Here is a 24,121-nt window from a genome sequence, read left to right on the forward strand (position 1 = left end):
CTATGAGCGAAAAATGCAACTATTTATATGAAAAATTCTTCGATGGCCCCTGCTGCCACATATTAGCGACTTTGCGAACTATTATAATTTTAACTTTTGAATTGAAGAGGGAAAGCGACGCGTTTTTAAGAAAAATTTTGAAAACGCGTTTTTTTAAATTAAAGTCATGTATATCTGAAAACTCTTTATTCACACAATAAAAGTTTCTTTTGTGAGTTCTTTACTATTTTTTCATAGATTTTGAGTGAAATTTTAAGCATAATGGGTAGGAAATGCGAAAATAATGGAAGAAACAAAAAAATTCTTGGCATAAGTAGGAGCAGCACTACGACAAAAGCCACCTATGAGCGAAAACTGCAACTATTTAAATGAAAAATTCTTCGATGGCCCCTGCTGCCACATATTAGCGACTTTGCGAACTTTAACTTTTGAATTGAAGAGGGAAAGCGACGCGTTTTTAAGAAAAATTTTGAAAACGCGTTTTTTTTAAATTAAAGTCATGTATATCTGAAAACTCTTTATTCACACAATAAAAGTTTCTTTTGTGAGTTCTTTACTATTTTTTCATAGATTTTGAGTGAAATTTTAAGCATAATGGGTAGGAAATGTGAAAATAATGGAAGAAACAAAAAAAATTCTTGGCATAAGTAGGAGCAGCACTACGACAAAAGCCACCTATGAGCGAAAACTGCAACTATTTAAATGAAAAATTCTTCGATGGCCCCTGCCGCCACCTGTTAGCGACTTTGTGAACTATTATAATTTAAAGCTAAGAAACAAAACAACGAAGTTTCTTGGTAAATCATATTTCATTTTGAAATAATTTAGAGTATTTTAAAAGATTAAATTGGACTAAACCAAAATAAAGTATGTAAAAAATGAATACAAATAAATAATAATGAATATAAATAAATAAATAATGAAGAATATAAATAAGTAATAAAGAATCCAGTACATCTTGAATCATCAGTAAGTGAAACATCAGATGTGGTGTCCTTTTGTAAAATATTATTGGAACTTTCGCATAATTTAGGAATTGATGTATCATCGAGGGCTAAAATATTGGCGCAGCCAGATGCCTCCAACTTTGCCATAAAAGACCTCTTATAGGCAGACTTAAACTGAGCTACTGTGAGGTTATTGATATAGCCTCCCTGCTGTCGATAAACACTAAATGCAAGTTCTAAGTGATCTTGAGATAACTTGTAGGTAGGGAGATATCTGTATAAAGTGAAATTCTTAAAATTTGATTCTTACAACTCAACTTTAAACCTAATCAGTACTTCAATGGTCCTTTAGGCGTAACTAGAGTATCTACCAGATGTAGAATACCAGTGATGGAAACTGCAAAACCCAGAGGTCCAGTTTTTCTAGTTGGTTCTGAAATAAAGTTTCCTTCGCAATCACATAAATTTAACATCAAATCTTTCATTTTCAGGAGGCTTGTCCTTGCTCTGTCTTTGTTATAGCTATTGATTGGAGCCATGTACCCTATGGCGTATGGATTTCGTGAATTGAGGATATCAAACGCACTGAGGTAAGCAAAACGAACTTAATATCTTAACATGTGCTTATACTTACACCCTATCTCTATACCTATCCACAATTTCAATGAAGTTAACTGTTGGATCACATTTCTGAATCTCTTTGACCTTAATTTCCTTCAGAAATTTCATGGCGTTCGCTACTGAGACACTCATTGTTTGTACTCCCAATTTTGTTAAGAATAAAACTAATCAAACAACAGCCTCGATTAAAGCAATGCAAAGGAATGTTTATTCACAAAAACCTGAATGAGTATTTATACAACGAAGTTAAAAAAAGGTATAATATAAAAAAACAATGTAAACAATACGACCTATACAAAATAGATGTTCAGGGAAATATGTAAATATATTTCGTCGTCCATTGCGTCAGTCCAGTCTTTTGATTTCTCCGAATTGACAGCTTCAAAGTAAGTAGAAGGCTCTTCGATCTCTGCAACCATGGCTTCAAATAGACGTTGGGACATTTTACTTGTATGACGGTCTCGCCGCTTGATGGGATAAGGTATCTCTATCTTTGGTGCCACGTCCTCATGACCAGATGAATACATTTGGTATAAAAGGGCAAAATTTTCTATTGAATCATAACAGGCTAAAATGGCTTCCACAAGTAATAGTCAAATCTCCGAGAGTCAGGTAGTTTCAGTTTTCGATAGTCCTGAACAGGAGATGTTAATAGAGTCGGACGAATCGGATGGGGACTATATTCAAGAGGTTCGTCGCATGTCAAACATCGAACAAGTTGGAATCGAACAATCAGTGAAAGTCAAGAAAGGGGGAGTGTCTTACGAAACTAAAACTCCGAGAAAAAAAGCGAGCGACAAGGGATTATATCTAGATATCCAGATATATTCATATAAAAACATCAAACATCTTCCCCAAGATGAACTCTGGAAGGGTGATTATAAGAGGGTGAAATTCTTAGCTAACACCCTATCCATGGATGTTATTCGAATAATAAACTCAACAAACAGGCTGAAAAAATTAATTGAGCAGACGGAAGGAAAAATTGTTGTTCCACCCACGAAGGAAAGTTAAACTCATTAATTAATTATTCGTAATAGTAATTAGAATAATATTTTAGACCTGGAAACGAAATTAGAACATGGAAGACTCCGACGAATACGATTCGGACTCTCAATTAGACTTTTCATCGTTAAACAGTTTTAATTATAAAAAGTTTTATAAAATTAAAAAATTAAGCCCTAGAAATTCAAAAAAGTGGAAATGTAAACAACTGGACATTGACCTAGAACTAATATACTTAAACGAAATCCCCACACATTTATTTTTTACAGTATTTGAAAAGATTCTGTCCAAAATTATCAAATACGTAAGACAAGAAGCACCCGGTTTCGATTTCCTCAGATTTGCAATTCAATCGGAAAATTTAGAACATCCAATTAACATTAAATTTATTAAAATTGATCAGTTAACTGTTTCGCGAATATTTAACCATATAGCTCGCGTTGCTCAATCAAAAAAAGATTTCTTACTAGATGGAGAAATTAAATTTAGTATAATTCTTTTGAAATCCCCACAGAAAATGGGAAAAAAAATTTTATCTCTAAAAAATAGAGATATTATCGATCTTGATGCTTTTTTAAAAACTAAAACCAATTTTTACTATATCAATAATATCGATAATTTGTGCGTAGCAAGAGCCCTTACAGTCGGAATAAAGCTCTGTGAAATTGCCGAGTACAAAAAGAATAAACTTCCATTAACAACCGTTCTTAAAGAATATCGAACCTTAACATTCTTTCGTAGTAAATTACAAACTAAAGCCGCTAAGAAATTACACGATGATGTAGGAATTGCTCGAGGCGCTGTAGAAATTGGTGATATAGCTAAATTTCAATCATATTTAGCCCCAAAGTATCAGATAATAATATTTAACGCAACGGAAAATTTTCAAATTTATTTCAAGGGTTTTCCTCCTGCCGAACACAAAATTCTACTTGTAAAAATTGGCACGCACGTTCATTTAGCTAAAAATCTTCATTCCATTTGGGGCGGTGTAGCTTCATGTTTAAATTGCGAAAAAATTTTTTATTCCACCACACATAGAAACAAGCACCACTGTTTTGACACTAGAAATATTAAATGTAAAAGATGTTTAGGTCGAGAATTTCACGAAATTTTAGAAATTCCGTTAATTCGTTGTAAACTTTGCAATAGATATTTAAAACAAGGGGAATGTTATAGTTTTCACCTAAAAAATGAAACTTGCAAGCTTTTCCACAGATGCGAAAAATGCTGTGTTCAATTTGAAACTTCAAAAACTCACAAATGTGAAACAGCTTGCGAATCTTGTAAAATCGATCATCCTCCAAACCAACATTATGTTAAACAGTCGACATTTAAAAAGAATCCAAGATCCTATGTATATTTCGATATTGAAACCATAATCGAGAATAATGTGCATAAACCCATGCTCTTAGTGGCCCAAAGTGAAATTTTAAATCAGCCTGTGGAAACCACGGTTTTTGAAGGACAATATTGTGTAAATAACTTTCTCAATTTTTTGTTTCAACATGAAACTATTTTACTTATGGATGGGAAACGAAAGCGAAAAACAATTAGGCCGAAATTTACCAACCTCATCGTAATGGCCCATAATCTAAGATCTTTCGACGGAATGTTTATTATTTCTAAATTAATTAATCATGTCATTCCCGAGGTTATTTACGATGGAGCCAAGATACTCACTATTTATATTAAAGGGGTAGACATTCGTTTTGTAGATTCTTTGAACTATGTTAGTGCTCCTTTAAGACATTTTCCTAAAATGTTTTCTTTGCCTCAATCTAAAGGATATTTTCCCTATATTTTTTGGACGAAAGACACTTTGAACTATTCAGGTAAAATTCCGGACGAAAAATACTTTGAACCCCATAAAATGAAAGAATTTGAATACCGAGAATTTAAAAATTGGTATTCACACAAACAGCTCGAACCGGTCTATTGTATTAAATCAGAATCCAGAGCGTATTGTCTTTTAGATTGTAATTTATTACGCTTAGCTATGCAGAAATTTCGCATCTTATATAAAGAACTAATTGAAATTGATATCAGTAATTATGGGGGTATTTCTCTTTCCGGGGCACTTAATAATGTATTTATTGACAAGTTTTTAGAACCATATACACTATGTACTATTCCTGCTATCGGTTTGGCAAGTAGACAGAATCAAAGCGAGATTGCATTAAAATATTTATCTTGGTACGAGAAGGAAAATAATTTAATTTTGCAAACTGTCAGAAGTTCAGGGGGAGAACAGTCTGTAGGACCGTATTTTGTAGATGGTTACTGTGAAAATCCACCCATAGTAATTGATGTAATGGGTGATTTCTGGCACGGTTGTCCAAAACATTTTTCTGGCTCGAGCTTTAATTCAATTGTCGGAAAAACATTCAAAGAAATTAGAGAAAGGGAATTAGACCGAAAAGAATTTATTGAACAAAATTTACCAAACCATACATATATTCAAATTTTTGAATGTGAGATATTAGAACTGTTGAGAAAAAATGTCGAGGCGAAAGCATTTTTTAATACAATTAAAATCATTCCTAAAATTAACCCTAGAGATTCGCTAGTAGGTGGCCGTGTAGAAACAATCAAGCTGTATCATGAAGTAGAGCCCTTACTTGGAGAACAAATCCGATATTTTGACTTTTGTAGTCTGTATGCCTATTGTTTACAAAAAAATGGAATACGGTTGTAAAAATGTTAAAGTTATCACACACAATTTTGATTATGCCCCAGACGCGTATTTTGGAATAATTAGTTGTCGAATACTCCCCCCCAGAGACCTCTACTTACCCGTTCTTCCATACCGATTTAATAAAAAACTTTATTATCCTTTATGCGGAAGTTGTGTAATAAATAATGACAGCAAATGTACCCACAGTATTGACGAACGCGCTATAACGGTAGTCTTACCCTCGGTGGAAATCTACTATTCAATAAAAGAATGTAACTACAAACTATTAGAAATTTTCGAAGTATATCACTATAGTATTACAACAAATTTTTTCAAACCATATATAGACATTTTTTTTAGAGCAAAAGTTAAAAATTCAGGATTTCCACCCAATATTAAAACATATCAAGAGCAAAAAGAGTATTTAGACGCGATATACGAAGCTGATGGAGTAAGGTTAGAGCCTGAGGAAATTGTTGATAACCCATCCTTAAGAACTTCCGCGAAATTGGCGCAAAATTCGTTATATGGCAGAATGGCGTTAAGAATGGACAAATCATCAACTAAAATTATTCATAGATACTCCCAATTCACCGAGATTATAGCAGACACATCGAATAAATTAACAGACTTTCATTTAATCAACAACGATGTTGCCATGGTAAGCTATAAAAAAAAAGTGAGCTTGCACCAACTTTTCGCAAAGGTAACGTTATAGTGGCTTCCTTTGTCACCAGTTACGGTCGTATTCATCTGCATAAGCTAATTAATAGGCTGGGGAAGCGTGTAATTTATTATGACACGGACGGAATAAAATTTACACATAAACCACACGAGTGGCTACCCCCCCTTGGTGGTAATTTAGGTGAACTTACGTGCGAGACTCCGAATTCATATATCACAAAATTCGTATCAACTGGACCAAAAAGCTACAGCTATAAACTTGAAAATAATCGGACAATTATAAAACTTAAAGGAATAACTCTTACCAGGGAAAACTCAGACATCATACATTTCGACGCCTTCAAACAAATGATTTTTGTGCCAAATACCGAGTTTAAGGTGAAAATTCCCTTTAACGTAATAAAAGATAAGTACAAAATGCTTTTACGTGTTGGCAACTTAAGTAAAACTTTCAAAAAGACTTTTTGTAAACGTGTGCTACAAGATAATATTTCCAGTGTTCCCTATGGATATTTAGAATGTGAAAATGGCGAATTGTAAAATAAAGTTGTCTTTTAATTATAAATCTAAAAAACATGTAACAAAAAAACTTGCAAAACAGGTGTCATTTAACCACATAGTTATAGTAAATGAAATCTCTTCCGAAAATCGAGTAAATACTTTATTTTTAAATAACCTAAGATTTAAACTTTTAACTTCCAAAATTGAATTTTTACTAAAAAACGGGAATTAATTATTTTTTGGTGAAGGAGATATTATGATTTTATTTTTTATTCAAAATGTTATTTTTGTATGTTATTTTGAAACTTTATATAACTGGTGAAGGGATGGTTTTGATAAGAAACATTAAACTTTAATAAAATAATTTTTTAAATTTAAAATGTGTTTATTTTTTCATATATTCTATAAAACAGACAATGTACTAACAAAATACGTAGTATGTTGTTTTTGTTTAAACAGTAATGTCTTATATAAAATTTCTTTCACCGTTTCGAATGATGGTATCAGGCCCTACAATGTCGGGCAAGTCAGCATGGGCGAACTCACTAATTAGATGGAGGAATGAATTAATTGATAAACCTCCTATTAAAATTATTTATTGTTATTCGGTTTGGCAATCAGGTTACCACGATTTATCTCAGTTTTTAACCGATATAGAGTTTATTCAAGGACTTCCGCCAATGGACAGCGAGTTCTGGGAATCAAATAGAAATTCTTTACTTATTATTGACGATTTAGCAGACGAACTTTACAAAAATGATCAAATTGCGAAATTAGTTACCGTAGACAGTCATCATTATGAAATTTCAGTTGTATTAATCTCACAAACCCTATTTCCTCGAGGCAAACAATCTCGTTTAATCTCTCTTAATATGTCATATCTAAATCTGTTTAAATCTCCTCGAGATCTAAGTCAAATCCAATATCTGGCCAATCAAATATCTCCAAATAATACAAAAATAATTAAATTAGCCTACGATATGGCTACTGGAGAACCTTACAATTCACTATTTATAGACACATCTGTAACCACTCCAGATAGCTTACGATTAAGATCGTACACATTTAATCAAAACGGACCACAAATGGTAGTTTTTTCCAATAATAAATAATTTACTATATTATTATCAAGTTCATTAAAGAAAATGACACCAAAAAAGACAGTACGTAAAAAAACTACTCCTATTGCAAATCCCTCTGACAGGTTTAAAACACACTATCCATATTTAAATTTATTGTATAAATCTAAAGGAGGGGTACGTAAAAATTTATTAGCTAACAGTTCTCCAAAGCAATTAAAAGCCTTACAAAGCGTTTGCAAAAACTTGAAAGGTGGTGGAATTATATTATCTAAAGCCAAAAAAAAACAACTTTCTAAATATAAAAAAACAATACGCTTCTTAGCCAGTCCGAAAATTTCGCAAAAAAAGAAGCGTGCTCTAATAATTCAGAAAGGTACGGGATTCTTCATACCGGCTTTATTAGGCTCTATTGTTCCTTTAATTGCCAATTTATTCAATAAAAGATAAAATGAAAAAAATGATTTTAGTTCCCGCCTCGAGTGTCGGACAAATATCTCAAGAAAATAAACAGCTTGTTTCTCCCCAGGAAACGTATTATAACTTATTAGATAATGAGTTGCAAAATATATTAACTTCTAATTTAAACAGCCGCTCTAAATTGCGAGAATTTCTAAAAATACTGAGCGAGGCCCGGGAAATGAGAAAAGCGATACCGGTACCTAAAGTTGAAATTACAAACTTTCAAGCCCCCGGACCTGTTGCTCCATTAAATTCCCCGTTCACCTCGCAAATTTATTCACCCTTCAAAACGCCCGAGGGAGTTAACGCTGGCGACGCTGCCGAGGTTCGTTTAAATACTATGACACGCAAAATGAAAGAATATCTCAGCGAGAGAGAAAACGATCAGAGTAGAAAATTCCCGAGTCTCTTAAAAAATGTAGAATCTTGGAAGAGGAAAGCATCTACGCCGATTGTTAAGCAACAAAAGACAATTACCGATGATAGAATGCGTAAACGATTAAGTCGAGAAAATGAAATATTTGAAGAATACTTAGAAAATACCGATATTGGAAGTCAATTAAGCCAGGAAGAGGATTGGGATCGAGAGCTGTCTTTGGAGGAGGGTGCTGTCGGTGGCGTTCCAATATCGCCGCAAAAAAAATTAAAATTACCATCCCCCCCAAAAAAATCGCCGAGGCCTAAAAGACAGACCCGCCCTCCTTCTCGTTGGCAAGAATAATAAAAAATGTGTAAAAATAATTATGTGTGAAATAAATAAACATTTTTTTTTATTTTAAACAAATTGATTTATTTCGTTTCCACTCTTTCATCAAATGAATACATATATTCAACAACGCTAAACTATCATTTCTTTTTAAATCGAAATTATACAATTCGTTAATTATTTTACTGTAAGAAATCCCCATACATCTCGAGGTTAGAAAATAAATCACATGTGGTCCGCAATTTTGGCTTTTATTTGATTGAAATTTATGAGTATTGTGTCGAATACGCTTGCTATATCGCTCTAGCAAAAATCCATAGTCACGATGTGATCTTCCTAGAGAACAAAAAAAGTCCAGAGTGTCGCCCGATTTGTAAACAGCCGTCCAATGAGACCCTGGAAGCGTATCGGGATCGGTGTTGATTACGAAACAATATGATTTTTTTTTAATTGGAACTTTTGGTAATCTATTAGCGGGAAACACTCCGATAAATTTATCTCTCGAACGGGGGTCACACTTAAGTATAGCTTGGATTTGATTAGTATTCATCTTTCACGTCACTGTCAAAATGCATAATTTCTCATATTGATCTTTTGTTAAGTTGATTCCTCTGATAGATGGTTTTAAACTACCGTCTTCTTTTTTAAAATGTCGCACGTCAAAAGTTTCGTTACATTTTACAAGGTACGTGTCTCTTCCTAAATTGAAGGCTTTGTCGCAAATTCCAATATCTAAGCTGTATTCTGGACTTCTTTTTTTAAATTTCATCGCGGAGGAAACTATTGTTGCGCTCACTCCAAATATTACAATCGCGAGACCCAGGAGAATGTGTACTTTACCCATGGATAACAAATTGTTGAATAAAGACTGTAGCGCTCTACACTTGAATTTTAACTATTTCTTGAGCGTAAAAAGCTCCTTTAATTATATTGCCGGTCAAATCTTTCACAATATACATACAGGGATCTCTCGTAATTACTCTATGAATTTCAAATATTTCGGCTGTAAACGTTCCCCTGTATGATTTATCAAATGTTGTTTTTGCAACGGCTAATCGAACTTTATCCCCAATTTTTAAACTTGCCTTTCCAATCATACTAAGATTGCCATAGTTTTTTTCCCAAATTGCCGATTCATTGTTTGTATTGACATCTTTAGGGGCGATTCCCGTTGTTGAATGTTTTCGAGCGTTATAAGCTTTTGCAATTAATGGTAGTTTATTAAGATAGTGTAAATCGCCGGTCTTGGTAATTATTTTAAAAATTTTTGATTTTACCGTGCGAACGAGTCTCTCGATCATAGAAGCTTTTTTCTCGGAGTACGTGAGGTAATGGTGGATGTTATAACGTTTTAAGAGAGCGCGAAATGGGGCGTTTCGAAATTCTGTCCCTGCGTCGGTACATAAATTAAGGGGTACTCGTTTTTTGAAAATCTCTCTAAAGGCCTTCACAATCTCGCTCGAGGTTTTATTTTTAATTGGCAGAATGAAAGCGAATTTGCTTAGAATGTCCTGAACTAATAACGTATAGCGGTACTTTTTATTAAAAGTTTGTAAAATAGGGAGGTCTAATAAATCGGCCATAAATGTCTCATCAATCGTCGTTACATATAATTTGTTACGTTTAAAATTTAACCTCCTAGCTTTGTGTTGTGTGTAGGTTGGTTGTTTACTGAGAAAATTTTTAATTTCTTTTTCCGAAATTTTGGGAAATTTTTTTCTTAAAGTAACACTGTCAGAATAACTGTATGGGTTTTCAACATCGTAATAAACTTTACTTAATTGTTTGTCTGTTTTTGACAACACCATCTTTAAATGTGTGGATAGAAATAATAAAAACAGATTATAGTAAAAGTTTTTATTTTAATAAATTAAATCGCATTTTAAGTTTGAAACATTTTGTACAATATCAAAATATAATTGACTTTCTACTATTAAGGGATCAAGTCCAAATTCCTTTTGGAATCTTACAACAATATGATCGTAGTTTAATTGGGGGATAGCTATTAATATCATATTTTCCACTCGGTCTTCAAAATTTGTGCTAAATCCTAGTTTACAAGAGACATCGTGAGCAATCGAAGATTTACAATGCGGATTCTCACAATTTTCGGTAATTTCAAACATTTTATCCGTAAGCTCATGTACAATTATGTCACGCATAATATTTTTTGCCGACAAAATTAAATTAATCTCCTGATCAATTGTATGTTTACAATGTTTTAATCTTTTCCACCCTGCTTGGTTGAGATTAAAACCATAATTTGTAGAATAGAAAAGATGATACAAATGGTTTTTTCCTCTGGCACAAGCACGCACATCCACGAGTTTTTCCTTTTGTCCCTTGAAACAGTCGATTTTTATCTTTGAACCTTCAAGCGGAAGCCAGGTGTGAAAACTAGCAACTTGGTCTTCAAAAAAATCAGTTATTTCCTTTTCGAATGTGAATAGAGATTGCCAGGCTTCTAAATTCAGTTCAAATTCGGCGCAAGTGTCTAGTCGGTAAATTTTGATGGATGGATTTACATATCCTAGCACCGTTACTTCTTGTTTGGGTGAGAGACTGTGAGTTCGAGACATCTTTACCACTACGATTTCGCGAAACAACTAATCAATCTTTGCCGTCGTTGATTGGTTTTATTCCGTAATATACGTAACTTGACGCTCTTGGTTAATGACAAATCGGTTTTCGTATTCTCCAATAATAATTATGTTTTGAATATTAGTTAAGGGGGAAGCAAACTTCATTACCATACGTAAACTACCATTTCGTTGAATTGAGAGGTTGTTAGAGTTTGCCGAGGAATCGTAAGTTAAATCAAACGCGAATAATGTATTACCGTTTTTATAATTTTCGTAATCAATACAATTACCAGAGTTATTTCCAATTAAATCCATTGCCGAGAATAGTGAATAATACGACCGAGTATAGAGGTTTTTATTAAAATCTGGAGTTAGAGCAGTTTCTGGTATATTCTGGTCGTCTAATGAAAGTTGTAAGAACGAGAGATTATTATGGTTAAATTGAAAGGGATTTTCTCGACTAGACCCGTTGTAAGCAGAATTGTTTACCATTCCGATTATTACACGATTTGGAATTTTACCTAAAAAAATATTTGACTTCACGAAATCGCTCGCGCCTGCTGAAATTGTCAGAGTTTTAACAACAGTTTGTGTTAGATCGTACAAAGCCCTCTGTTTGTGCAATATAGCATTATGTGCCAGCTGTAGATCTGGATTTACGATAATATGTTTAGCAGTAAGAACAGCGTCTTCGATAATTAATCTATATTTGATATTAACATCTTCTTGTGATATAATTATAAATTCATCGGAATTTTTCAAGAGTCGAATTCTTAAATTCACTTTGTTTAAAAGAAATTTGTCTATTTTACAAGAGTCTACATGAAGTCTTCCCATATATTCACAAAGTTTCGATCCCGCAATATCTTTACTTCTTTTTAAAATTCCATTATTTTTTTTATCTTTATGAACATCGTTAAACGCTAGCGTTGGGTCGCAAAACCCGTCTTCGTAATAGCCCTCGGCGGTTTTGTAAGATTGTTTGGCGCCTTTATCAAAATTTAAAACTGTTGCTAAATATGCTAAATATGGGTAGCAGTTGTTGCTAGATTGTACTAAAGTCTCATTCATAAACACGTCTATTTGGCTAAAAATAGAATGCAATGGAAGATTGCATAATGATACTTTTTTTTCGGCTGCAGGTATATCTATTAAAACACCGTTTTGTTCTTTTTTAACCCGAATTCGAATTTTAAGCATCAAGTTTGACATGTCAATATAATAATCTCCCCCGGGGATAGAAAAATCAATCTGTGTAGCATTAGACAAGGGAGCTATAGGGAAATAGTCTACAAATTTATTTCCCTCAATATTACCATTAATCAGGGGTTCGTTAAAAAGCTCCAACTCCGAACACATAGATTCAAATTGAGGCATAATGCTTTAGTCAAGAAAATCGGTTTTTGTTCTCTTGCGTTTTCTTTGCTTATTGCGTAATTTTGATTTGCGCTTCTTTACTCTTCGAGCTCCAGAGCCTTTCTGTGTATTTAATATGGTATCACCGAGACTATTTAAAAGATTTGTTCCAGCAATTTTACTATTTTTTTTTAACGACTCCTTAAAATTTTGACCAGCAACAACATCGTCCATTATCCTTTTCCCCATAACCAACCCTTGAATACCGAGTGATTTAGCTACGGGTCGAAAAAGAGGTGTTACGAATCTTGCTAAACTTTTAAAAATTGACCCAAATCCACGCCCAGTCTGATATTGACTTCCTCGAAAGATGTTATATCCGCGTCCTGTTTGAACATAATGATGATAATATCTTTCCATGATGAGCTTGTTTTAAGTGTACTTTAGACTAAGCATCCAGTCTTTTAAATATTAATTTAATAATAGTCTTGCCTGTTTTATATGGCAGGAGTTCACCGTAATCCGACCTTAAAGAAATTTCTATAGTCTGTATTTGATCGTAGAGAACTGGAAAATGGTCTAAAAAATTAAATCTTTCAACCTGTGCTCGATTTTTATTTTCGTTTAATTTGATAATTCTCAGCAGGGGGGTATTAGTGTGTCCTGTTATTATAGGTTGTATAATATTTGTATAGACATAAATTCCGGATATTCCGTGGTTGAGATCTGCGGGGTACATGCCTATTTCGTTAAAAAGAGGCCTTTCAATTTGATTATTTGAAAAACCTAACATTCGCCCGAGTTTGGGGTTATCTATTGGAAAGGTTAAAAAACTGTTTCCACCCAAACCTTTAACTGAAACTGTCGAATCTGAATTAAAATTAAACTCGAATTTAGCCCAACTCTGATGTGGCAATGATTGTTTCATTGCTAATAAAATATCATCAATAGTGTGGTACACCCCAGTTGGAATTCGACAATGGAATTTGTCTACAATATTTAGTTTATTATTTTTACCATGTTCGTAATTGTGGAAATCAATATCACGTTTTTGTCGTCGACTATTCTCAACTCTGTTTAAATCATTTCGAAAAATTATAAAATTAGCCGTATTATCTAATTCTATTCTAATTTGAAGAGGGTCTAATGCTTTGCTTTTATAAACTGAGGATATATAATCTACTTTGTACTCAATTTGTAAGAGGTCTGCTAGAGGACCGAATATTTTAATTTCCAACCCACTCATTAATTCAATTTGAAAATAATAATTTCCATTTTCTTTGAAAATAAAAAAACCCGCCTTAAGTGAGATATGAGAATCAAAATATTTTTGAAGTTCATTCAAAATTTTGAAATGAAGAGATAACGGTATAAAATTCCCGCCTAAATCTTTATCAGACTCGTAATAGTTTCGTTCAAACGTATAACTGTCATTTTCCCAGTTAGGGTGTTCGATTGGAATATTTTTATTGTACCTAAAATCTATAACCGATTCTTCATCTGACATAAATTTTTCCTCATACACTTTTAAAGGATTTTTACTGCTAATTACACCATTTTGAAATTCTGGCGCGTTTATATTAAAAATATTTGCTAATCTCCCAGTGAAGGCAATTTGTAGATCTCTAGGAAATGAAATTCTCAAGTAATGACCTCGATTTATTTCTTCTATTGCGTAACTAATTTCGTACCGATTTAAAGGGGGGAAGTTAGTCGCCTGTTGAATCTCGTTTTTTAATTGCCTATGCAAAGATAATGGGATAATATTTCCAAAATCATCTCTCTGACCTTCAAATAAAAAAGGTTGGATAATTGATACGGAATAGAAAGCCCAATCTTCCTGCTCAAATTGCGGTATTTTTGTTGTCTCAATACGTATGTCGATAAAATTAGTAGGCGAATTAAAAGTAATATTATTTAAATTATTTAACGGTCCAAATTTTTGAATACCCGTAAAATAAGTGTCTGTTGGAATTTTAAAAAGATCTGCTAATGGATTTTGAAATTTAATTTCCATTCCTACCGGTATTTCTAAATTAAAATATAAATTATCTTCATCATCGGAAGATATCGCGGTTTTTAATCCATCAAACTGTCTTGGTTTACATCGTTCTAATAAATCACGTATAATTAAGTGTAATGTGAACGGTTGAATTTCATTATTATATTGTCTTTCTCCCTCATATCTGCCCGCTTCAAAAACAATCGCGTAATTATTCCATTGTATTTGTTTAATAACAGGCTGAGATGGTGGATTAATGGGTATTGGGAGAGAACTTGGTAGAATATTTTCTTCGGAAGGATTTAAAACTTCTGGTTGGTTGACGTCTTCATTAATATTTAGAATTAAAGGTTCTGTTGGTAAAATGTTGTTTATATTTTCTTCTAGTTTAAAATTTGGCTTTTCTTCTAAATTTGTTTTTGGTTCAAGTTTTGGTTTTTCCTCTTGTTTCACTTCTGGTTTTAGTTTCGGTTTCTTGTTAATTTTCTGTTTTTTTCTCCTGGGTTGTGATTGTATTTCTTCCACGGGAATTTGTCGTGGTAAATATTTTTGTTGATATTTATTCACAACTAACGCCTTTTTAATTCGTACTTCGATAAAATTTGTTGCGTAAGTTAAAGAAATAGTTTTAGCGTGATTCGAGAGAGGATAATTAGAAAGATAATCACTGTCGACAAAATCATTTTCTCGAAATTCCAGAACAGATGCTAGGGGCGATGCTTGAGGTATTCTTACTTGTACATCTTTTTGTAACTGTATTTTTAATTTTGAACTGTCTTCGTTTTCGTCAACTTTTACCGTATTCATATGTATTTTTCCTTTAAGTGATTGATTGGCCTCAATAGTTTTAGCAAACTCGTTGAGTATATTATTTTGAAGAGATGTTCGAATATTATTCTTATTTCGATCTAGATCACCCTCGTAACGTTTTGGTGGAATTTCAATTTTAATATAATCCCATTGATTTTCTTCGGGTGAAATAACATCTGACACGTGCCCTACTTGGAAATGCGAATACTCATTTGTTATATTCGAATAAGTTTCAGGAAGAATTATTTCTGCTAATGCGCAAGACCATTTTTCATTATTAAAATTTAAAGGTTTTGCTAATTGAACTTTAAAACTAGAAGGTGTATTTTCCGGGTAAATATCGGGTGATGCGTTCGAAGGTAGAAATACTACGAAACTTGTCATCTTTATAATGACAGTTTCAGTTGGGCGACATCTCGTTTTATACTAATAAAAGATTTAGCGTGATAGATCGAAAGAATTGGGATTTGAACTTGAGACTGTTTGAATAACGTCCTGCAACGCTACCGATCTACCACGCTAAACCTTAACATGAAAGAGTTAAAATATCTATTTTTTTACGTAGGAAAAATAATCACAATATATTAGAAAACATATTTATTCACATATTTTCAATCATTTGACAAGTTTGTTCAAGATTTTCCAAAACCTCAATGGGTGTTTCAACTTGATTAAGAGTTAAAATTTGATTATTTTTACAATATTCTTGAAAAAAAATAATTGCTTCCATCTGCTCATCAGATGGCATGACAAAGTCTGGTGGAAATACAACATTTGATTTTATTGTTGAATTTAAAGTTTCTTCGGACTTAATACCAGTTGTCTTTTTTTTACGTTGAATTTTCTTTGGAGTTCCAGTACCATTAACAAACTCATTTAACCATTCTTGATGTTTTACGTTAAACTCGTTCAAATAATCAATAATTTGATCGTCTAATATTTCTTCTTTGGTTGTATATTCTGGTTTCTTTGAATGAAGACAATCGCAAACATCAATACGAATTTGATTTTTATAACTACTCGATAAGTGATCCATTAAGTGTTGTTTAAAAATTGTCTTGTCAAGACATTGTTCTTGACAAATCCAGCATTTAACATTAAAGTTTAAATTATCAAAGAAATTAAAAGCGTGTTTGCGACATGGCTCATTATAATAACAAGGATTCTCGGTAGGCGATTTGCATTTAATTTCTGGTTTCCCCATAAATAACTTCATTTTTTTAACCTTTAAAGAGCTCGATTTTTGAGACGTCTTACGCTTACACATATCCTTTGACTTTTAAATGTAAAAACAATTATTATTTATAGAAATAGTTATTATTGCAAGTTTAGACACGTTTATTAGCTGTTTAAAGTATTTTGGGTGGGGCCAAAACCGCCAAGGGTATAAAGCGAAGGTCGCGAATTCGTTTCCCCATCTCGCAAATAACTAATTAGCATTTTAAACCGCTAAAAAACGAAAAAAACGAAAAAACGATATCAGAAGTAAATAAGTGGAAGTATTTGGTGGGGTTACATATTACCGCCGATATCTCGGTTCGACCTTGTCCGATCGTGACCAAACTTGTTGGGGTGATAGACCGAGGCTTAGTGGTTGTGGACAGGTGTCAGGCGTCGAGGTCAAAGATCATCTTCAAGGTGAAATTTGAAAACAAAAATATGTTTTTCGATTTTCCAAGGACAAAAATTTTTTAATTTTTGAAAATATTTTTGGGGTGTGGGGGGGTTGTTTTGTCGGCCATCTTGGCGGCCATCTTGGATTTACATGTTCATATTTAGTTATTCTCTACTAATGCAAATTTATTTTCGAACCTGAGTCTCTAAAAACTTCATTAATTTGCAAATTAATTGCATTATATTGTAGTTCATTATAGCTCCTAAGCCTTGGTTGTTCAAACAGGTTTGTTTACAAAAAAAATGGCCGTCGGTTTATCAGACGTAGAGCTTATTGCGCGACGGCATAATCTGCATTTGAGATTCGATGACATCAAATATTACGTAGGGTACGGATCTGTGAAACAAACCGTTAGCGAAGAAATAGAGCTAGTGGCATACTTATGAGTAATTATGTTACATATGCTAGTAGTCTACTAGGGCTAGGCATTCAAAGTGGTGACGGGCTTTTGGAGAAATGGGCTCGTCAATGTCATTTTCTATTTTCTATTTTCCAGCCCAAAAAATGCCAAGATAAAATTGAATTCCCTGATTTTTCCCTGAATTTTTATAATTTCTTAAAATTCCCTGAGGTTTTAAGCCCGTTTTTAAATTCCCTGACGTTTCTCTGATTTCTCTAACGTGTGGCAAACCTGAATAAACAAAAACTCCCTTAAAATAGTTACTTCGTAATTGAGTGGAAACTTGCCAGGAAAGTTGGCTGTCCGTCGCGCATTGGGGGAAAGGGAAAGGGGGAGCTTCGGAAAGCGACTCTAGAGAAAAGATTGCTGTCCGTCGGAAGCCAGAGGATTTGGGGGAAAATGGAAGCCACGGAAAGCGACTCTAGAGAAAAGATTGCTGTCCGTCGGAAGCCAAAGGAGTTGGGGGAAAGGGGAGCTTCGGAAAGCGACTCTAGAGAAAAGATTGCTGTCCGTCGGAACCCAAAGGAGTTGGGGGAAAAGGGGAGCTTGCCCTTGGAATGACGTATATTGCCGTGTCGCGAGTTAAATCATTGGATGGTATAATATTTGACCCGCGTTTAAATATTGCGCGTCTTTTAAAAATTAACAATAAGAGTGGATTATCTGCTAAAAAACAGAACTTGAAAGGCTTAAGATCCTTTGCGGTATTACCACATAGGCCAAGTTTCAAATAAGATAAGCATTAACTGTGTATTTTATCTTTACTGTTTAATCTTTGGTAAACTAAATTATTTCTCTCGCTTTTCTTTCTTTACTTGGGTTTAATTAATATAAGCCTAATTAACCACTGGATTTGCAGCTCGCTCCGCTCAAGTCTTTGTTATTTGGGCTGAATTTTGGGCTAGTTTGAAACTCGCTGTTTTATAGTGGGCTACAAATTGAACGATTTTTTGAACAATTTGGGCATCATACCAAAAAGATTTTCTGGCAGCCCTGGTCAACGTTCCGATCCATAGGAGTCCCAGACTTGTAAATAGTGTATATTTTTAAGAGAGTCCACTGGACCCGGACCCCTCCGCCAATCTATTTTTTCGACGAGTCCAGGACTCTTCCCTCTTTCTCTAATCTCTCTTTATTCCTCCATATTATATTCGAAAATAAATGGCACCTAACCAGGCAAAGCCTAAAATTTCTTATGATAATTATAAAAGAGACAGTCAGTAATTGAACTACAGCATCAAAGTTTACATATTTTCATATATAATCGTGATTGGGTAAATTAAAATGCTCGTAAATATTATCACAATTAAAGTCTTCATTCCAAACCCATAGGGGTGGGGTGCATTTGACCGACTCCTCATTTGGCCGACTCCTCATTTGACCGACTTTTCATTTGGCCTACTGCTCATATGTCCGAATGCCCATTTGTCCGACAGCTCATTTGGTCGACTGTTCATGGAGAAAGAAAGCCGTGGCAAAACTAACCGTGTGTAACGGCTAGGAAAAAGCACAACTTTACGTCGACCAGGGCGGTACGGTAAATTTATTTCATGACTAAAAAGCACAAAACACACACGTTACAACATAGAAATCTCATCCAAGAAGCACACTAACTTTACAATTATATTTTTCAACATGCAGTAATTTGAAAATTAAATTAATGTAAAAATACTACTACATATCAGAAATCAAATCTTAAGCAATACTATCAATATTGTACTTATTTTAGTAATATTCTCATGAGTGATAAATAAATGAAATATTTAAATCCATCAATCCTTTTAAATTTTTGGAAACATTTAAAATATACTTAATTTTTTGTTACAATTGTCGTTAATCACTTTAATCAGATTGCAAAATTACTTGTATCAAATGTTGGAGAAAGTAAACTATCCTGTCTACATTTATATTTTTGTTCTATTGAACAAAAATCTCTTTCAACCTAACTTTACAGGGACAATTTAAAAATGAAAATAGCACACTGACTGTATATACCCACAGGGTAATTTGTTGTAAATGAAAGATGAAAGATTGCAAAATAAAGATAAATTTATTTTTTTCAAAAATTTTACATTAACTAAAAATTAAAACTTCCAGCCTATTTTTCTTACTAGGCATATTACTAGATGTAAATTTGTGCTTTTTCCTAGCCGTTACACACGGTTAGTTTTGCGGGGCTCAACATTTCCTCAATTGCCGTCGAAGAGACTACGTCGATTTAAAAAGTTGTGAACGGTGTGTAACGTGTGTGTTTTGTGCTTTTTAGTCATGAAATAAATTTACCGTACGGGCCTGGTCGACGTAAAGTTGTGCTTTTTCCTAGCCGTTACCACGGCCAACTTTGATTTCTCGCGCATCTCTCGCGCTACAGCGGCCATCTCATTCGTTGACGTTTCTGTGTTAACCTATGAGCAAAAGATGTGTATGACGTCAGCGCCCCTAGCGGATTATTATTTTTAGTATAGTTTTTACATTGGGGACAATATAACCACCGAGCGTGGCGCTGAACTCCTACACATTATAGTACAGTTTATAGGGGGAAAATCCTTGCTCGCGGAATTTCGACGAATGTGTTGGCCGTAGTAGCGCGAACAGCGCGTGATCAAAGTTGGCCGTGCCGTTACACACGGTTGGTTTTGCCACTGCTTTCTTTCTCCATGGTGTGACCCATGAGCTGTCTGATTTGAAGTCTGCTATAATATTTAGCATCAAAAAAATAATTAACTAAAATAATAAATTACTGTAATTATGTACGAAGTAAATTTTTTAGTACCGATCATAATCGGAATTATTTTGGGCTTTGTGTGTTATCTCCCATTGGTTATACTTTTAGGCTTAGTTACGATAGCACTAGTTGTGTTAGATTTTAAATTTGGCCTAAAATACCTGTTCTCAGACTTAACAGTAAGCATTGGTTTGCTTTCATTACTTAGTGTAAATATCTCATGATACTTTATGTTTAGGTTTACGAAAATAGCTTAAAGCATGGAGGAGATCTGGTTGCTGATGTTTTGAAAGTAATAAAAGTTAATTCATTTGTAATGCTGTTTTAACTAATAATTTGATGTAACAGGCTCATAATATCGAATACATCTTTACTCTCGCTGGTGGTCACATATCTCCAATACTCGTTGGTGCTGAAAAGAAAGGCATTAAAATTATTGACACTCGTCATGAAGTTACGGCGGTTTTTGCAGCAGATTCCACAGCCCGATTGACCGGAACGATTGGTGTCGCTGCGGTAACAGCTGGGCCTGGTCTGACAAATACAATAACTGCTGTTAAAAATTGTCAAATGGCAGAATCTCCACTACTTTTAATTGGAGGAGCTGCAGCAACTCTCTTAAAAGTATATAATTCCCCAAAATATTGTCTTAAGACAGTCTTACTAAAATCATTTTTTAATATTGTGTCAGGGCAGAGGATCGTTACAAGACATAGATCAGCTCTCTTTGTTCAAACCACTTTGTAAATACACGGCTTCTGTGTCTAAAGTTAGAGATATTATTCCAACTTTACGTAAAGCTTTAAGCATAGCCCAATCAGGCACTCCTGGTTAGATTATAATAAATTTGTATAGCTTTTGACCACTTTAGTAAATTGATAATCTTTTTATTTAGGACCAGTATTTGTTGAATTTCCAATTAATGTTCTTTATCCCTTTAAACTTGTGAAACGTGAAATGGGTGTAAAGGAAGAACCCAAAACTCTAATGCAGAAGGCTATTAAATTTTACATGGACCAACATCTCCGGAACCTTTTTGGTGATGCATTCCAAGAAATGGATGTAACACCATTACCTGTCAAAATACCAAAACATACCAAAATTCAAGGTACTTTTGTTTGTAAATTTAAATTGGATGAATCAAGACAGTTTTATTACCCTTTTTTAGCTTTTAAATGTTCCGACATGATAAGACAGTCTAAGAGGCCAGTAATTTTAGTAGGCAGCCAAGCTACTCTACCTCCAGTATCAGCAAGTGTTTTGGGTGAAAGACTCAAGAAATTAGGAGTTCCTTGCTACCTCGGTGGGATGGCTAGGGGACTTTTGGGCAGACATAGCAAAATTCAGATGAGACAAGATAGAAAAGAAGCCTTAAAAGAAGCTGATTTGGTTATATTGGCTGGTGCAGTTTGTGATTTTCGCCTTAGTTACGGAAGAATTTTGAGCAGAAAGTCCAAAATCATCTCCATAAATAGGAATAAGCAACAGTTGCTCAGAGTACGCAACTACAATACACTTCGTTAAGATTGTCATAAATAATCTCTGGTTGAAATTTAGAATTCAGACTTGTTCTGGAAACCTGCTTTAGCAGTTCAAGCTGATATTGGTTCCTTTCTGATTGAAGTAACTGATATCATTGAAAATGGATCTCCTTATACTTGTGATAAAACATGGCTTGATCACTTACGATCTAGAGAAGAAGCCAAAGAACAAAACACCAAGTAATATTTTGTCCTGGTTATCTATGGTTTTAGTGATTTTAAATTTTTGGGTTTTTTTTAAGAAAAATGGCTGATGAACCGGTTGACAAACATTTAAACCCTATCAAACTTTTAACTAATTTAGAAGAATCTTTAAGTGAAAATACCCTATTAATTGCTGATGGAGGTGATTTTGTAGGAAGTGCAGCTTACATTTTAAGGTTAGATTCCCAGTTTCTGTTGGGTGTATAGAGATTAGTTCAATTTGTGTAATTGCAGACCGAGAGGCCCATTATGTTGGTTGGATCCTGGTGCCTTTGGAACTTTGGGTGTGGGTGGTGGTTTTGCATTGGGTGCTAAGGTAATCTTTGAAATAAATGCGTTTCTTTTCTCAACTTTTTTGACAATCTGCATATTTAATTTGTTTTTGAAGCTTTGCAGGCCAGAAATGGATGTCGTAATCATTTTTGGTGATGGAAGTAGTGGTTACAGTATTATGGAATACGATACATTCCGTCGTTTCAAAGTAATTGACCATGCATATTGGTTTTGCAAATTTTGATGTCTGATTAAATCTTAATTTTGTTAGTTGCCCATTTTGTCTGTGATTGGAAATGATGCCTGTTGGCAACAAATTAACCGTGAACAGAAACCTATATTCAACTCTTCTGTGGCGTGTGAACTTGAAGTAATAGTTAAAAATATTAATTTAAAAAAATTTTATATCCATTTATTTTTCCAAATATAAATTTTTCTTTTTAGTATTCAAATTATCATTTGGTTGGTGAAGCCTTAGGAGCTACGGGATTTCTATTAGAGGCGAAAGATTCTAATGACTTGAAAACTCTCTTCCTAAAGGCAAAAGAGGAGTTGCGTAATGGCAATAGTGTTGTGGTTAACGCTTTAATTGGTAAAACTTCATTCCGAGAAGGAAGTATCTCTGTCTAATAAATGCTACATGTAATATTTCCACAATTTTGGGCATTATAATGGCCTACAATATTATATACAACTTAATTTGTACCTAAACAAAACACTTATGAAAAAAATTTATTTGTGAAATGGCAATGTTATATTTACACAAGTTGGTTTTCCTTGTTGCAATGATAAATATTTTTACAAAGTACTCAAAATAAACAAGAAATTAATGTTATTTTCCTTTGGCTTTCGGTTTATTGCCTTGTTGACCACCACCCCTTTGATTTCCTCCACCACGAGGCCCTCCTCGTCCTCCAAAACCACCTAGATTTAATATAACATCAATATACAGTTATTTAACTGTGGCTAAATAATTTTTTTTTAAATGTACCTCTTCCTCCTCCACCTCTACCACCACCACGCTGTGGCCCTCCTAATCCTCCTCGTCTGGAGTCACCTCTACCTCTTCCTTTACTGACTATATCCTCTTTAACCATGTCAATAACTTCATCAGGAATCCTAAGATATTTGATTGTGCTTCCTCGAATGTAACACTCTGGGATTCTCCAGAACTTTTCACCTTCCTTTTGAAATATAAAAGGTGTTTTATGACCATTATTAAGAAGGCATTATCTTAAATGAGAAAATTCATAGCTAGATTTAATCTCAAAAACAAGGCTTCATTATGAACCAATTCTCTCTTTTAGTCTCAACATTGAAAATACTATACGGGAACATTTTCCATCACTAAAGCTTCAAAGAATTGGTGTAATAAATTCCCTTATAGCATTAAAATAAATAAGAAAATGATTCATCAAGGGCTGTTATTTAAGAGAATAGTTATAAATCTATCTAGGTACCCTAGATGTGCAGATAACTTCTCTCAAATTAATATTCATCCAGTTATCGCAGCTCACTAAATGCCCATTGTACGTTTCTCCATTCTTTAATTCCACCAGCATAGGATGGTTTTGCGCAGTTCTTAGCAATGACAATGGTAACTAGATCACATAGTTTAATCAGTTTTGAAAATTTTATAAGGTTTAATAAAGAAAATTAAAGTAGTTACCATCTTTAACGTAGATTCTTTTCAAAAAATTCCAAAGAGTACCAAAAATTCGATAAATCTTCGGTGTTAATAATGCAGAACCTTTTTACGTAATGAAACCATAGACTAATGAACTTCATACATACAGGACAGGAAACTTCTACCGGAGAAATTTGTTAAATTTACAGTCCCTTTCTTATTAGTCCATTAAAAATGGCTTCCG

At 33.8% G+C, this 24,121-nt stretch overlaps 2 protein-coding genes across 2 annotated transcripts; one reads left to right on the forward strand and one right to left on the reverse strand.

Moving 5' to 3' along the window:
* Positions 1 to 20,223: 20,223 nt before the first annotated feature.
* Hacl (2-hydroxyacyl-CoA lyase) lies at positions 20,224 to 23,063 on the forward strand. Its single transcript, XM_090178347.1, has 12 exons — positions 20,224 to 20,411; positions 20,471 to 20,524; positions 20,581 to 20,856; positions 20,924 to 21,062; positions 21,128 to 21,340; positions 21,401 to 21,729; positions 21,790 to 21,953; positions 22,016 to 22,153; positions 22,212 to 22,293; positions 22,366 to 22,458; positions 22,522 to 22,620; positions 22,695 to 23,063. Exons 1-12 carry the CDS (start codon positions 20,256 to 20,258, stop codon positions 22,878 to 22,880), a joined length of 1,929 nt encoding a protein of 642 aa, XP_090034473.1. The 5' UTR covers positions 20,224 to 20,255; the 3' UTR covers positions 22,881 to 23,063.
* LOC149941341 (U6 snRNA-associated Sm-like protein LSm4) lies at positions 22,970 to 24,059 on the reverse strand. The gene is made up of 4 exons (XM_090178349.1): positions 23,920 to 24,059; positions 23,711 to 23,851; positions 23,242 to 23,434; positions 22,970 to 23,174 (listed from the first exon to the last, which is right to left on the reverse strand). The coding sequence occupies exons 1-4, from the start codon at positions 23,920 to 23,922 to the stop codon at positions 23,083 to 23,085; spliced, it is 429 nt and encodes a 142-aa protein (XP_090034475.1). The 5' UTR covers positions 23,923 to 24,059; the 3' UTR covers positions 22,970 to 23,082.
* Between the last annotated feature and the right edge of the window lie 62 nt (positions 24,060 to 24,121).

This window comes from Leiobunum rupestre, chromosome 6 (genome assembly GCF_980474605.1).
Source record: "Leiobunum rupestre chromosome 6, qqLeiRupe1.1.hap1, whole genome shotgun sequence".
NCBI classification, from domain to species: domain Eukaryota; kingdom Metazoa; phylum Arthropoda; class Arachnida; order Opiliones; family Sclerosomatidae; genus Leiobunum; species Leiobunum rupestre.

Coding starts and splice junctions, on each gene's coding strand:
- Hacl (XM_090178347.1), top strand. CDS start 20,256: ATGTACGAAGTAAATTTTTTAGTACCGATCATAATCGGAATTATTTTG. Junction 21,954..22,015: donor GCCAAAGAACAAAACACCAA/GTAATATTTTGT, acceptor GTTTTTTTTAAG/AAAAATGGCTGATGAACCGG. Junction 22,294..22,365: donor GTTTTGCATTGGGTGCTAAG/GTAATCTTTGAA, acceptor TTGTTTTTGAAG/CTTTGCAGGCCAGAAATGGA.
- LOC149941341 (XM_090178349.1), bottom strand. Junction 23,435..23,710: donor AAGTTATCTGCACATCTAGG/GTACCTAGATAG, acceptor ATATTTCAAAAG/GAAGGTGAAAAGTTCTGGAG. Junction 23,175..23,241: donor TAGAGGTGGAGGAGGAAGAG/GTACATTTAAAA, acceptor TATTAAATCTAG/GTGGTTTTGGAGGACGAGGA.